The sequence below is a fragment of the Hemitrygon akajei genome, chromosome 14 (genome assembly GCF_048418815.1).
Source record: "Hemitrygon akajei chromosome 14, sHemAka1.3, whole genome shotgun sequence".
NCBI lineage: Eukaryota > Metazoa > Chordata > Chondrichthyes > Myliobatiformes > Dasyatidae > Hemitrygon > Hemitrygon akajei.
The window spans coordinates 23784963-23799819 of NC_133137.1; the positions used below are offsets into that span (position 1 = coordinate 23784963).

A 14857-nucleotide genomic window follows, 5' to 3' on the forward strand; every position below is an offset into this window, starting at 1 on the left:
CTCTCTCTCACACACACACACACACAGAGTGAGATCTCACACAGCAACAGGGGAGACCAACGAAACAAAAGCTGCCCTTTGGTGCCATTGTAGCTCCACCTTTCATGATAATGTTTAGGGAGAAAGACTTCTGTTTTACTGTTGCCTACCTGTTGTTTTGACTGTAGGCACTTTGTTTAATAAAGCATCCTTTAATTTACCAGCTGAATGATTTTAGAAAGTGAACTAGATATTTATCAGAGGTGCTGGTTAATGGAACAGTAGCATTTGGACCCTGTGTCCTGAAAAGTGAGGATTTGTGCTGAGGGGCTGTGAAATGTGCACGAAACAGACATATAGACCTCAGCTTCTGGATTTCTAGGCAAGTTGTCTGCCTGAATTAGGCACACAAAAAAAGGGACGAGCTTGCACTGTCAGAGCAGGCCAATTTTTCATTCTCTGCAGGTGCTGTCTGATTTGCTAGGCATTTCCAGCATGTTTCAGATTTATAGCAGTTATAATGACCCTATCTCTTAGTCCAGGGGTTCCCACCTGGATCCTTACCATTAACAGAGGGGCCCCTGGATCCGAAGGGTTGGGAACCCCTGTCTTAGTTCCAGCTTTAAAAAAAAATTCTCCAACTTTTCTTCGTAAAGTGTCACCTGGCCAATCTTTATCAATTTGTCAACCTTCTGGTAATTGCCCCCCCCTTCACCATTCCTCCCATTCCTGTCTCCTAATCTCACCTACTCTCCTCACCTGCTCATCACCTCCCTCTGGTGCGCCTCCCCCTTTCCTTTCTTCCATGGTCTTCTGTCCTTTCCATCAGATTACCCCATCTCCTGCCCTTTATCTCTTTCACCAGTCAACGTCACTCCCCACCCCTCTCCCAGTTTCATTAACACCTGCCACCTTGTACTACTTCCTCCCCTGCCCCCACCTTCTTACTCTGACGACTCCTCTTCCTTCCAGTCCCGATGAAGGGTCTCAGCCCAAAAGGTTGACTGTTTACTCTTTTCCATAGATGCTGCCTGGTCTGATGAGCTCCCCTAGCATTTTGTTTCTGTATCTTTATCTGCATCTAGATATATGGTCCGTCCAACTTTGCACCCTTAAAACATAGATCTTAATTTTCCAATTCTGATGAAAGATCATTGACCTGAGAGCTTAAGCCTGTTTCCATTTCCACAACTACTGCCTGCCTCTCAGTAGCATTAGCAACTTTAGTTTCATTGAACACAGTACAGGCCCTTCGACACATGCTGACCCTTAACCTACTTGAAGATCAATCTAACTCCTTCCTTCCACATAACCCTCCATTTTCTCTTTCATCCACTTGCCTGCTGAAGAAACGATCTGGATGTCGGGGCTGGAGACTGGTTCGGCTTGCTGTTTGCTTGGCTCTGCACTGAACTGAAGCTGTGGCCTGCTCCTCAACCAGCTGCAGTGAGGCCTGGCTTCATGTCTGAGGCCTCACTTTCGTAAACTTCAGTTCTGAATACTATTTGCTTACTTTTATTGTTTGCACTATTTGTTCATTTTTTAAAAAAAATTTGTGGCTGCCTGTAAGGAGACGAATCTCAAGGTTAGAAATGTAGAATATCTACAGCGCAATACAGGCCCTTCGGCCCACAATGTTGTGCTGACCAGTAACCTACTCCAGAAGCTGCCTAGGATTTCCCTACCGCATAGCCCTTTATTTTTCTAAGCTCCATGCACCCATCTAAGAGTCTCTTAAAAAAACTCTATTGTATAAAGTATACATACTTCAATAATAAATGTACTTTGAACTTTGAATCACTTAAATGTCCCTATCTCCATTTCAAATTTCCTGTATCTGCAATATTTTGCCTTTTTAAATGATTGCAAATGCAGAATGATATGTATCCCATCTTAGCACAGGTTGCAAGCTGTGACCTAAAGCCAATAAAGCCATGAAGCTGCAGAGCTGGCAGCTTTTTCATTATTAAATATCAAACAAGCAGCTCTTTTGCAAGTTTACAATCTGGTCCCTTCAGTAATTATTTCGCCCATCTTGCTGTTTATACAAGTCACTAAGGGTACCAAACAAAACGTAGATTCGGCAGCAATTGTGGGAAGGAAACCATTTTTTTTTTCAGATCACTGATCTCACATCAGGACATTTTTACCTACTTGTTTCCTGCTTGCTACGCCACTGGTGTTTAGGGCAGCAGTGAAGGTCCTCCATCTCTGTCTGTCCTTGGCTATCTTCTCTATTGTGCCCCCAGGTGTGGTTCAGAGTCCTCCATTGCCTACAGATGTAAAAGGGTTCTTCATTGCTGTTTCCATAGCAATTTTTGTTTTACCAGCTGGGGTTGTTAGCCCTGAGCTGAACCCCCGAACCTGGAGGACCGGTGGACCGCTGAGCCTGGACTCCAACCTTTGACCTGTTTGGCATGGGTGACCCTACCAAGAGCCTAAGCACAAGGCCCTGACTCCAGCCAATGCAGCTCTCTGGGTCACTGACTCATGTAACCCTCCAACCCATAACAAGGTTGTGGTCCTCAAGGAGAACATTTTTGCACAGTGCATGTAAAATGTGTCTGGTGATGTTCTGCAACTTCCACTTTATTGTTGCAGTTATCATCAGAAAATTTGAGATCCCAAAGAAGATGATTGGGGAATAGTTCAAATAGGTGATGTACACTGGCTGCACTTGACTAGATGTCTTTATGTAGAGGATGATTTGAGCTAAAGCATATTGCCCAGGTCTTAGAAACACTCTGCTTAAATTCACCTCCATTTTGAGGCCCAAACATCCAGAGCAGCACTTTCTGTTCTTGCTTCTGAAATCTGGTTCCATTGAAATCAAGAGTGAGTGTCACCAAGCGTAAAGAATATACATATCTCCAAGTGTAGGATTACAGAGCCACATTGACAACTGCCTGGTTAAACCAATGGTAAAGGCTTAATAACCACTGAACAATTCAACCAGTTTGAGTTCTGGTATTTTTTCCCCAAAGATGCTGGAATCAACCCATCCAAATTATTCTAGGAAGAGACTGATTTTCGTTTGTTCCCCCGTCTCATTTTCTCACCCCTTATCTTCTCCTACCCTACCCTCATGGTCTGTCCATCAGCTCCCTCGGTAGCCACTTCCTTCCCTTTACCACATTCCATTGTCCTCTCCTATCAGATTCCTTCTTCTTCAGCCCTTTATCACTTCTTCCTATGCCCCCCCAACTTCTCACATCGTCCTCCCCTTCCCCACCCACCCATCTTCTCCTCACCTGGACTCTCCTGCCACCTGCCAGCTTGCACTCCCCCCCCCCCCCCACCTTCTTACCCTGGCATCAGCCCCTTCCTTTCCAGCCCTGAAGAAGGGTCTCAGCCCGAAACGTTAACTGTCCATTTTCCTCTATGGATACTGCCTGGCCTGCAGAATTCCTCCAGCGTTTTGTGTGTGTTCCTCAAGATTTCCAGTATCTCCTGTGCAAATGATGAAGCATGACCTCCCCCCCCCCCCCCCCCATGATGCATTATAATGTAAACTGCCCAGAAACAACTAGTGTGGCACGGCAATTGGCTATGTAGACAACAGTGAAGTAAATCAGGGCAAGAAGAATCCTAAAAAGTAAGATGAAAATGTGACCTTGGATTGTCTGGAGGATACCTTACCAGCAAAATATAGAGCTTTACCTATCATCTCAGGCAGTTGATCCTGTGTGTGGTATACGAACAGAAAATTAGGCAATTTTTGCCACATGTTACATGGGTAATTATTATGAGGTATTTGTGGAAATACAGTGCTTCAGTTAGATTGGACAATGGGATTACTTCTAGAATATTGGCTTGCTATTTATTGGAGGATATGAATACAGTGAAATAAATTCAAAGACAATTTACTGGACTATTGTGTACAGTGGTCAGGTTGTCTTATGAGGAAAGGCTAGGATTGTGTTTGATGATGTTTGGAAAAGGGAGAAGGATGGCATGGTAGCAGAATCGATTAACACAACGCTTTACAATACCAGCGACGCGGGTTCAATTCCCGCCGCGGCCTGTAAGAAGTTTGTATGTTCTCCCCGTTACTGCATGAGTTTCCTCCTTGTGCCCGGTTTCCTCCCACAACCCAAAGACATGCTAGATGGTAGATTAATTGGTCATTGTAACTTGTCCTGTGACTAGGCTAGGATGAAATCGGGGTTGCTGGGGAGTGTGGTTCAAAGGACAGGAAAGCCCTATTCTGCGCTGTATCTCAATCAGTAAGCTCCTGAGGGCAAGAACTAGAGGACACAACGAGGAAATCTGCGGATGCTGGAAATTCAAGCAACACATACAAGATGCTGCCTGGCCTGCTGTGTTCCACCAGCATTTTGTGTGTGTTGCAAGAACTAGAGGAGTTTTCCCCTTATGTGAGGTTAGAACTAAGTAAAAAGAGTCAGAGGTACTTTTTTAAATTTTGGAGGGTTACAAGTCTTTGGAATTCTTCCTCAAAGGGCAGGGGATACAGAGTCCTACATCTTTTAGGCAGAGTCAGATCATCTCTTGGTAAAGATGGGAATGAAAGGTTACAAGGTTTAGGTGGGAATGTTACAACCTGATCGCTTACAATCTGGCTGAATGGCTGCAGGGACTGAGTAACCTAATTGTGTGTTTGTAATGGGTAGGAATTGCCCCTCCCTCATTACTCAAGTCCCAGGAGATAGTTTATCTCTATGACCTCTTTTTTTCCCTTTTTCAGCAGGGTGGCTTTGAACTGACATCAAAGCCCACCTACAGTAAACCGAGCTACCAGTTTAAAATTAGGACAGAAGTTACTGACAATCCGGTACATTGTTTGTAACTTCATAGAGATTCAAATAACCTGCAGTTCTTCAACTTTGGCTATTGTGCTCAAAGCTTAAGTTTCCTGCATACCAAGCAATATCAGAGACAAGTATTGTTTTCCCATGTTATACTGATACACTAGATGGTTGTCAAGTTTTGGTTAAGACAATACAATAGGTTAAGACAAGACAACATACATATATGTTGGGGTGTATTCAGGAGTTATGGTATATACCAAATGCTAATTTTAACAGGAGCCAGTTTTCGGACCTGAACGTGGATTGTAGACTGAATATAAAATACTGCCCTGAACAATAGTATTTCTGGAGCTGTAGACTGGAGTTGATTGCAAATCAGACAATGCTGATTAACATTCATTTTGTGTGTCTGGAATGTAGGTGCAAAGAATTAGGTGTTTGAAAACTATATGTAATTCAAATGAAGCATTGTAGAAATTTTGTAACTATAGAATTGTCCTTCTGTTACCTTTGATCTTTAACATAAAATGTCATGTAGTATTGGTTCAGGAGGGCCTCCTCCTCCAGGAGCATCTCAAGATGATGCCTATTGCTCGTTTTTGTTGAATAAACACTTTTATACCCTCTAACTTCAGTGTCTTTCCGGTGAATTTGCTCACGTCACACAGTATAAACTGTTGTATCAGTTATTCCTGGGGTTACAAAGCTTAAATTTGCACATCACTCAGAGCAATTGATGCATTTTGCACATGATTGCAGGTGATAATTCATGCCTGCATTATGTAGAAGGAGTGTCATTTAACATCAGAGAGTGAGTGCGCAGTGCACTCAGCAAATGTTTTGAAATTAATCATTTTCATTTGGGGATATCCATTCCGGAAATGATTAATTCTCCATAAAAAAAATTAAAGTTCTGGACTGATGATAATAAACATCTCTTTTGGAATTAAGTTCACAAAATGAACTGTGGACAATTTGTTGAGGTAATAGGGCCAAACATGACCTCACTACTTTTTTTCCCAGTTTTTGCACAACTTGTTTAACTTAATTATTATATATCTTACTGTAATTCACATTTTTCCTATTATTACGTATTGCTTTGTACTGTTGCTGCAAAGCCTCCAAGAGGACCACAACCTTGTCGTAGGCTTTGGAGGCTTGTGTGCCTCAATGACCCAGAGAGCTACGTTGGCTGGAGGCAGGGCTTTATTCTTTGTCTCTTGATAGGGTCACCCCTGCCAAATAGGTCAAAGGGTAGAGGTCAGGCTAAGAGTGGTCCGCTGTTCTCCAGGTTCGGGGGTTCAGCTCGGGGCTAACAACCATGATTGGTTTAAAAACAATTGTTACTGAAACAGCGGTGAAGAATCCTTCCAGACAGACAGAGATGGAGGACCTTCATTGCCAGCAACGTAACAGACAGTAAGTAAGTTGCTGCAAAGACAACAAATTTCATGACATATGCCGGTAATATTAAACCTGATTCTGATTCTGAAATGTTTTGAATTATTTCACTCCTACAGAGAGAGAGAGAGAAATGTAATTTTCATCTAATGTTTATATCTAATAGTCATATTCCTATCTATTATTAATATTTATGTCTAATAGGAATGCCTATTTATATCAAACATGTAGAATTTAAATCATTCAGTGGTTGGAGTACAGGACCGATGTTCTACCTGTATTGTTATAGAGGGAACCCAGCCCCATACTGAAATGGGGTACACCTTCACAGAATTGGACTTGCTCTGAAATGTTTTTCCATTTCAAATTTGCAGGCATGACGATGTCATTGGGAAGGTTTCTCTCGATAAGGAGTACCTTGCTGCTCATTTACGAGGTGAGTAACCGGGGAGTTGGAATTAGAGTAGGCGGGTTCAAAAGCAGCTCTTTTACTGCCGAGTAAAGAGAGTGATCAGCAAACCAAGCTGTAAGAAAATGGGTGGGAATACTCGATTGCTAACAAGAGGTTCTGCAGATGCTGGAAATCCAGAGTAAAACACACACAAGGTGCAACATCCTGATGAAGGGTCTTGGCCTGAAACGACGACTGTCTATTCCTCTCCTTAGATCAGGGGTTCTTAACCTGGGATGGATTCCAGGAGATCTGTGAACTTGGATGGGAAAAAACTTACACCTTTATTTGCACTGGCCTCTAACTGAAATTTATCATTTCCTTCGATTACGAATGTAGGGAACAAACCACAGTATTAGCAGTGCCTGTGACTTTGCCACCAATAGAAATCACAGATACATTCATATCACATTACAGTTGTTACAGATATCGCAAAATATCGTTCATCAACTACTTTGAAGTTACGGTAGTTACTAGACGTGATCGCAGTCTTTCTGTCTTCTTAGCTAGCCAGCTATGTGATTGGATGTCCAACACGACATGCATGTTGTTTTGTCAAAGACCAGCCCACGGTTTAGTTCTTATTCAAGCTAATCAACAGCCATCACACTGATATCTTTAAAAAATAAAATGTAATTTTAACTTGCCTATAGTTTAAACATATACACTTATTTAATGCATTAATAAAGAAGCACATATGTTGCTATATGTATCACAATTTTGGACTGCCTAAGGGGTTCATGGAATAAAAATGGTTAAGAACCCCAGACTTAGACGCTGCTTGACCTGCTGATTTCCTACAGCACTTTGTGTGTGTTGCTAAGAAATTCATCCTTGTTTAGTGGGTCTAAATCCTTCAGTATGTGACTTCAGCATATTGACCTCTGTCTCTGAAGAACATTCTCCAGAAGTTCAAAGCAGTGTGACACTGACTGGGAATAAATTTCCAGACAAGGGAATCCGAGAGCAAAGATTAAATACCAGCTATCTAGCATATATTAGAAATTCATATCACAGATTTTGTAATCCTCTAGATTTGTTTAGAAAAATCAATACAAACAATTTGTACTTCTTTTTAATTTAGACTAATTAAAGCCTGTGGGTTTCTTTTCTCCTCCTTATATGAATCTCATAATTTGTCTATGATTATATTGCCAATTCCCATTAGCAAGTGGGAGAAATGTTTTTTAAAGCTTAATTACAAAAAGATTGTCACTCCAGCAGTGCAGACGGAATGCGTGGGAGCCCCAGCTTGCACTTCTGGCAATTAATTTAACAGCTAAAGACGAACAAACACAAAGGAGAGAATTTACTGCTCTTAGATCTTTCCTTTTGATTTTTTTTGTTGTTTGTGGCTCTTATTGTTCCTCCTCTTTTGGACGAACGCGTGATTAAGGTGATATTTCAAAGCAGGCTTTATTTGAGATTGTGTACCTTTCCCTTCCTCTTGGGGTTTGCCTGAAGGCTTGAGAGAGACAGGTATAAATGCAATGGAATCAAACAGAGCTTGTGCTTAACGCTAGAAGTGTTTACTTATTCATTCAGATACAGAGCGGAATAGGCCCTTCTGGCCTTTTCAGCCACGCCGCCCAGCAATTCCCCCATTTAATCCTAGACTACTCACCCGTCAATTTACGATGACCAATTAACCTACCAACTGGTAGGTCATTGGACAGTGGAAGGAAACTGGAGCACCCAGAAGAAACCCACCCGATCACAGGGAGAACGAACAAACTTGCAGGTTGTGGCAGGAATTGAACCTGGGTCACTGGTACTGTAAAGCGTTGTGCTAACCTCTGTGCTACCTTAGACATGGGGATTCTTTCCAGATTTCACACTCATTTAATCAGGCCATCTGACCACATGAAGTTGACTGTATTTGTGAAATGTGAGAAGTTCTAAATGATAGAAGGACATTGACAACTTCCAACATAGTTTTAGAATCAAAACATTATTAAAGAATAATATATGATTTGAGAGTGAAGTGTCCATTTCTTCTATTCATAATCTACTTTAAACTCATGGTTTCCCGAATCATGATTTACTTGGGAGGAATATTTTCTCGTGCTATATTTTAACAAGTGCAATAATTTTATCTGTCAGTATTGGAAGTAAGATTTACTGTCCTGCTACATTGATTTTGCACCAAAAGTAAGAACCATTTTTAAGAGGACCTCAGAGGAAATGCTTCACTTGTCTGACTTGATTGATGGTGACAAGGTTCTACCAGCAAACCCAGTTGCAGATCCAGAAGAATGAGAGATTTACAGAGATTAATAAAAATACTGCTAAGGCGAATGTAGTGGGAGAAGCCAGTGCAATGGAAACATTTCCAGAGAGGGAGAGAGAGCGAGAGATTACAGGAAGATAGCAGGGTAATATTGAGTTGAATTGCAGGGTAATATTGAGTTGAATTGCAGGGTAATATTGAGTTGAATTGTGTGAGTGGTTTGTTTAGTTTTGAAGTCCCGGGGTAAGGCAATGGGAAATCAATGTGAGAAGGTACCAATGTTCTGCAGTGATCGAAGTTCAAAGTAAGCTTATTATCAAAGAACGTACCCATCACCATATACAACCCAGAGTTTCTTTTATTGTGGGCATACTCTATAAATCCGTAAGTAAATCAGTGAAAGACTGCACCAACCTGGGCATTCAACCAGTGTGTGAAAGACAAAATTGGAGATACAGCAAGTACTTTGTTAAGGTCCATGTGTTCTTTTTCTAGAGCTGGTAGTTTCTCTTTATCAAGGTTACAGGAAATTGCATTCAATATGTTTAATATTCTGGATTTAGTTTGACTTCCGTGGAACCGACTTTCAGAAGTGCTTGCTTGTGCTGCTGGAGTACGGGTGTTGCATTCATGTCGGGGAAGAATTTCTACCCCGAGCATTTGACAGCAGCGGTCTCAAGGGAGCCTGGAGAGCACCTAGAGGAAAAGTGCTGCCTCTTGGATCTTGGTGCTGTTGTTGCAAACAGCTTCATCCCCATCAAAAAAAAAGTTCAGATGCATGTTATTTGGATTCTTCCTTGTTATGGATTACAGTGTGCAATTCCCACAGTAACAAGTGATGCTGAGATCTCAGCCCCTGGTATCAGAACTAAGGATGGCTGTGAGCTCTAGCCGAGACTGTGGAGATGTGCTGATCCTCGGCTGTGCGTGAGGGGTTAATGGAGGGGTGGATTAGGTGTGGTTTTGCTTTGTTTTAGTGATTTTGGACAGACCTAGAGAAGGCGGTGAGCAATGCTGTCGTTGAGGACCTCAGTATACGCTCTGGTGTCAAAGTTGAAAGTACATTTATTATCATGCGTGTGTACGCATTATACAACCTTGAGATCCGTTTCCTAACAGGCAGTCACAAAACAAGGAAACCCAAAAGAACTCTTTAAAAAATGAAGACTACTAAACACCCAACGTGCAGAGAAAAACAAGACAAACTGTGCAAACATTAGAAGCAAGCAAATAGCACTCGGAACCGAGGTCCATGAAAGAGAGACCGTCCGCAGGCGCGAAGCACAGCCTCAGTTCAGCGCAGAGCCGAGTAAACATCGCGGAGCAGCGAGCTAAACAGGCCCGTCCGTCACTCCGGGCCCCGACACCGTGACCTTCTCATTCTGGCCCAGTGCTTAAATCGTCACCCAAACATTGGGTTCTGTTGGTTCGGTAGGCCCTGGGGCCTGGACCCCACTGCCTCGAGTCATGCACCCGACCTTTCCAATTCTGCATCACCCTGAAATGGGGCAAAAGAAATGGAAAGAAAACTGCTGAAGGCCACCATAATCCCCGACACGGGCTAATGCTTCTTGCCCGTGGCACCCTAGTGCAGAAGTTCATGGTTGCTGACTCAAAGATGCTGTGTTCTGCGTTTCCCCAAGCCTCTTGCTCGATGCCTTTTACTGCGAGCAGACTAGGAAGTGACAAATTCAAATTGTGAGGTGGTTGGATTGTGCAACCTTGTCTCGCCATGAACTTCACTTGAGGCACAAGTTCTTTATTAATAAAATAAGCTTTATTCATAATAAAAATATTTACAAGAATAAACTGTTCCATGCCTTTCCATTCATTCCGTATAGGGTCAACACCTTCCATACTCTCCTAGCACTGCTTCCCCTCAAAGTGGCACTCTGCAGCTTTATATTAACTACTACAAAAATTTGAGGGGCTTCCTCCCTCTGCTGATTCCAGCCCCCTCCCCCACCAGTAGGAGAAGAATGCTACACAGTGGTCCTTCCTCACAGAGCACCAATTTTCAGCATGTCAGCAGTTACCAGACGGAATGAGATTTTCCACAGACTCCACCACGGGAGGAAGTGAGAGGATGAACACTTGCATGGCTGTATATTCAGGGTCAAATATAGTACTGTATACAGTATGAGAGGTTGTGTTTTATGCGCCAAACAATGCTGGGTGTACCTTCTCTATTTGAGCAATGATTTGTATTTAAAATATTACTCTCTCATGTTGCAAAGTGTTTGACTTGATCACCCTGGCCGAGCCGTCTGAAGCAGCCAATTGCACCCTCTATCATAGATAACTTGACTTGATCAGACTTGATCAGTCCGTAGGGTTTTCATGGCAAGACATGGAAGCAGATTGCCAGGCCTTTCTTCCACGCAGACACTGCTGCTGCCTAGGTTGGGACGTGGCCGGGTTTGAACTCAGGACCATCTGCCACGAAGTCCAGTGCTGAAGCCAGTATGCCACCAGCCGGACCCTCTTTAACATACTTGATCCAGTAATAGTTCAGCAGTCCAATTGCAGTGTACAGAGGCCAGAGTATGTTGCATTTATTGCACCTGTTTTAGTTCCCTCCATCTCCTTTCATCCATGATAGCAACAAAATATTTTTGTTCTCTTCATAAACAACTACTGCTGTTTATACCCATTGGAAGTGTCGTTACCAAAAACAATTGAATGAATTCCCAGGTACAGACACCAGGAATATTGCCTAAAATAGTTTAAATCAGGCTGGCTCCAGGGTTTCAGCTGCTAGTCTATCAGTTGGGTATGTGCTAATTATACTCAATTAATAGCAAATGGCAATATTTTAGACAATCTGTGACACGCTGTGTAGTTTCTGCCTGACTTCTCAGATAGATGTTAAAAATCCCATGATGCTCTTCAGTGGAGAACAAGGAGATGACCAGGTCATCATTTATCTCTCAATCAACGTGGCTGGAACGGATTACTTGGTTATAATCTTGCTGCTATTTGTGGAAATCGGCTGCTGTGTTTTCCCATGTTGCACCAGTAATTACCTCAGAAGGTACCAAAACACTTTGGAGTTTCCTCATGAGAGCAGTTTTATTGATGTAATTTCAGAGATGAAGGAACCATTTTAGGATGAGTAGTTGTATATAAAACAGAAAGCTATTTTTGTTGCTTCCTGTTTGGCTAAATATTTTGTGTTTCCACCCACTTTCTCTCCACTGGATGAGAGTTAACTGATATTTTGGGATGATAGTCTGACGACGACTCAACAACAGCAGCAATCTTTTTAGGCAACAATTTGCAAATGCGCATACTTCTTGATCATTATATTTTGGTTAATTCTCGCAAAAAGGTCACAGCCTCCTCCATCAGCTCTCTTTACACGGCACTATTTCTCTTCTTCGCCTGAGAAGTGACTGGAGTCGGAGCTTAATTCATGAAAGCAGTCAGCCATTAATTGCTGCCAGCATCAGTGGCTGATACCTGTGACCGAGTTGGTAAGTCTGGGTTGGACGTAGAAAGCCGATCTCATCAGCTCTTCCCACTCAGTTAATGTAAAAATTTACATAATTTAATTCAAACAGTTAATGGTGTAAATATTTTTTTCTGGGAAAAAAGTATTAATAAAACATAAACCTTAATTAATTAAAAACAAATTTAAAATCTTGCAAATCAGAAAAAAAGATGTAAGTGAGATACTTAGTCCGTCTCGCTCCTGGACGAGAATCTCATTGAAATAGTTAGAACTCTGGTATGAGGACAGACCTAATTAATATGTGATCTTGGTAAAGTTAGTCAGCTTCATCGTGGGCAGTAGCCGCCATAGTATCAAGGACATCTTCAAGGAGCGGTGTCTCAGGAAGGCGGTGTCCATCATTAAGGACCCCCACCACCCAGGACATGCCCTCTTCTCATTACTACCATCAGGAAGGAGGTACAGGAGCCTGAAGGCACACTCTCAGTGATTCAGGAACAGCTTCTTCCCCTCTGCCATCTGATTTGCAAATGGACATTGAACCCATGAATACTAACTTACTTTAAAAAAAATTCTGTTTTTGTACTATTATTTTTAATTTAACTTTTGAATATACACATATGTATTTACTGTGATTTATTTATTTATTCTATGTTCATCATGTATTGCATTGTACTGCTGCCACAAAGTTAACAAATTTCACAACATATGCCAGTGATATTAAACGTGATTCTGTGTGATGTTGTCAGATTGCTCAATGAGGGATGCAGTGTTATCCGTCTTTTGGCACTGAATAACTTACGCAAGATGTCTGCAAATTGATTGGTATAGAGCTACTGACAAGTGAAACAACATAAAGCTGAACTGAATACTGTATGCCTGGACTCTTTCGATTTTGTGTCTTATATTCTGCGTTATTCGCTTGTTTTTTTGTTGCCGTTTGCGTGATATTGTGGCGACCCACTTTCTGCGCAGGCGAACCGGCTCACAAATAGCCAGCGCGCAGGGAGAGACTTTAGTAATGTACCCCTGACGTCATTTCCGCCCGGAGAGGGCGGGCGCTAGGGATTAAATGCCAGCGCTGCTAGTCTCGAAATGACTTACTGACTGCAAGTCGTTATTTCAGCGCTGTGTGTAGCACATTGCTACATTGGTGACCCCGACGGTCCAAACGGGATTTGGACCAAAGATAACTGACTCTTCATCTGTTCACGCAGTTTCGCTACAACTGCCGACTTTCTGGATGCTACGACCACACGTGTGGTTTAGCCAAGCAGAAGCCCAGTTCCAGATTCAGCAGATATCTTCTGATTCCACGCGTTACTACCACGTGGTGAGCGCCCTTGACCAGGAGACGGCCGCCCAGGTTGCGGATTTCATACAGTCGCCCCCGGAAGAAGGCAAATATGAAGCATTCAAAGCGCTGCTCATTGGGACCTTTGGCCTCTCACGGCGTGAGCGGGGTGCCTGCCTGCTTCACCTGGACGGTTTGGGAGACAGACTGTGCCAGCATTGATGAACGAAATGCTGTCCCTGGCTGACGGACACAAGCCCTGCCTCATGATCAAGCAAGCGTTCCTAGAGTGACTGCCCGAGGACATACATCTGCTGCTGGCCGACGCAGATTTCAGCGACCGCCGGAAGGTGGCGGCCCAGGCAGACGTGCTGTGGAAAGCCAAGAGGGAGAGTGTGCAGCCCGTCAGTCAGATTACCAGGCCACGTGCCCAACAGCGGACCAGACCAGGCCCGGCAGGGGGGCGCACACAACACAGAGGCAGGAGTGAGGAGGCCAGTGAACAGTGGTGTTTCTACCACCAGCGGTGGGGCACAAAAGCCCGCCGTTGTTGCCCACCCTGCAAGGACCAGGGCCAGCTGCTGCTAATGACTATGGCGGCTGGCCACCAGGACAGCCTCTTGTACGTCTGGGACAAACAGTCGGGACGCCGCTTCTTGGTCGACACCGGAGCAGAAATCAGTGTCTTCCCCCCGACGGGGCACGACACCCGCAACAGGAAGCCAGGACCCACCCTGAGGGCTGCAAACGGCAGCATGATACGGACCTACGGTACCCGCACAGTGCAACTGCAGTTCAGCGCCAGCTGGTACACGTGGGACTTCACACTGGCTGCAGTGGCCCAACCACTCCTGGGGGTGGACTTCTTGTGAGCTCACAGCCTGCTGATCGACTTGCAAGGGAAAAGACTGGTACATGCCGAGACTTTCCAGACGTTCTCCCTGGGTGAAGCCAAGTTGCCGGCCCCACACCTGGACTCCATCACGCTGTCGGACAACGCGTTCACCAGAATCCTGGCGGACTTCCCATCGATTCTGGCACCGCAGTTCACGGCAGCCATGCCCAGACATGGCGTACAGCACCACATCCTGACCCAGGGACCACCCCTCCACACCCGTGTACGAAGGCTCCCCCCCGGAAAAGCTCCGCCTGGCAAAGGAGGAGTTCAAGAGGATGGAGGAATTGGGGATCGTACGGAGGTCCGACAGCCCATGGGCCTCCCCCCTGCACATGGTGCCCAAAGCAGCCGGGGGTTGGAGACCATGTGGCGACTACCGCA

At 43.9% G+C, this 14857-nt stretch overlaps 1 protein-coding gene across 2 annotated transcripts in view; it reads left to right on the plus strand.

Moving 5' to 3' along the window:
- LOC140738422 (rasGAP-activating-like protein 1) overlaps positions 1-14857 on the plus strand; it is a 271421-nt gene that overhangs the window by 33542 nt on the left and 223022 nt on the right. For both annotated transcript variants that reach the window (XM_073065690.1, XM_073065691.1), the window contains exon 4: positions 6524-6585. In XM_073065690.1, the coding sequence (XP_072921791.1) occupies positions 6524-6585 (62 nt within the window). The remainder of the gene's footprint in view (positions 1-6523; positions 6586-14857) is intronic.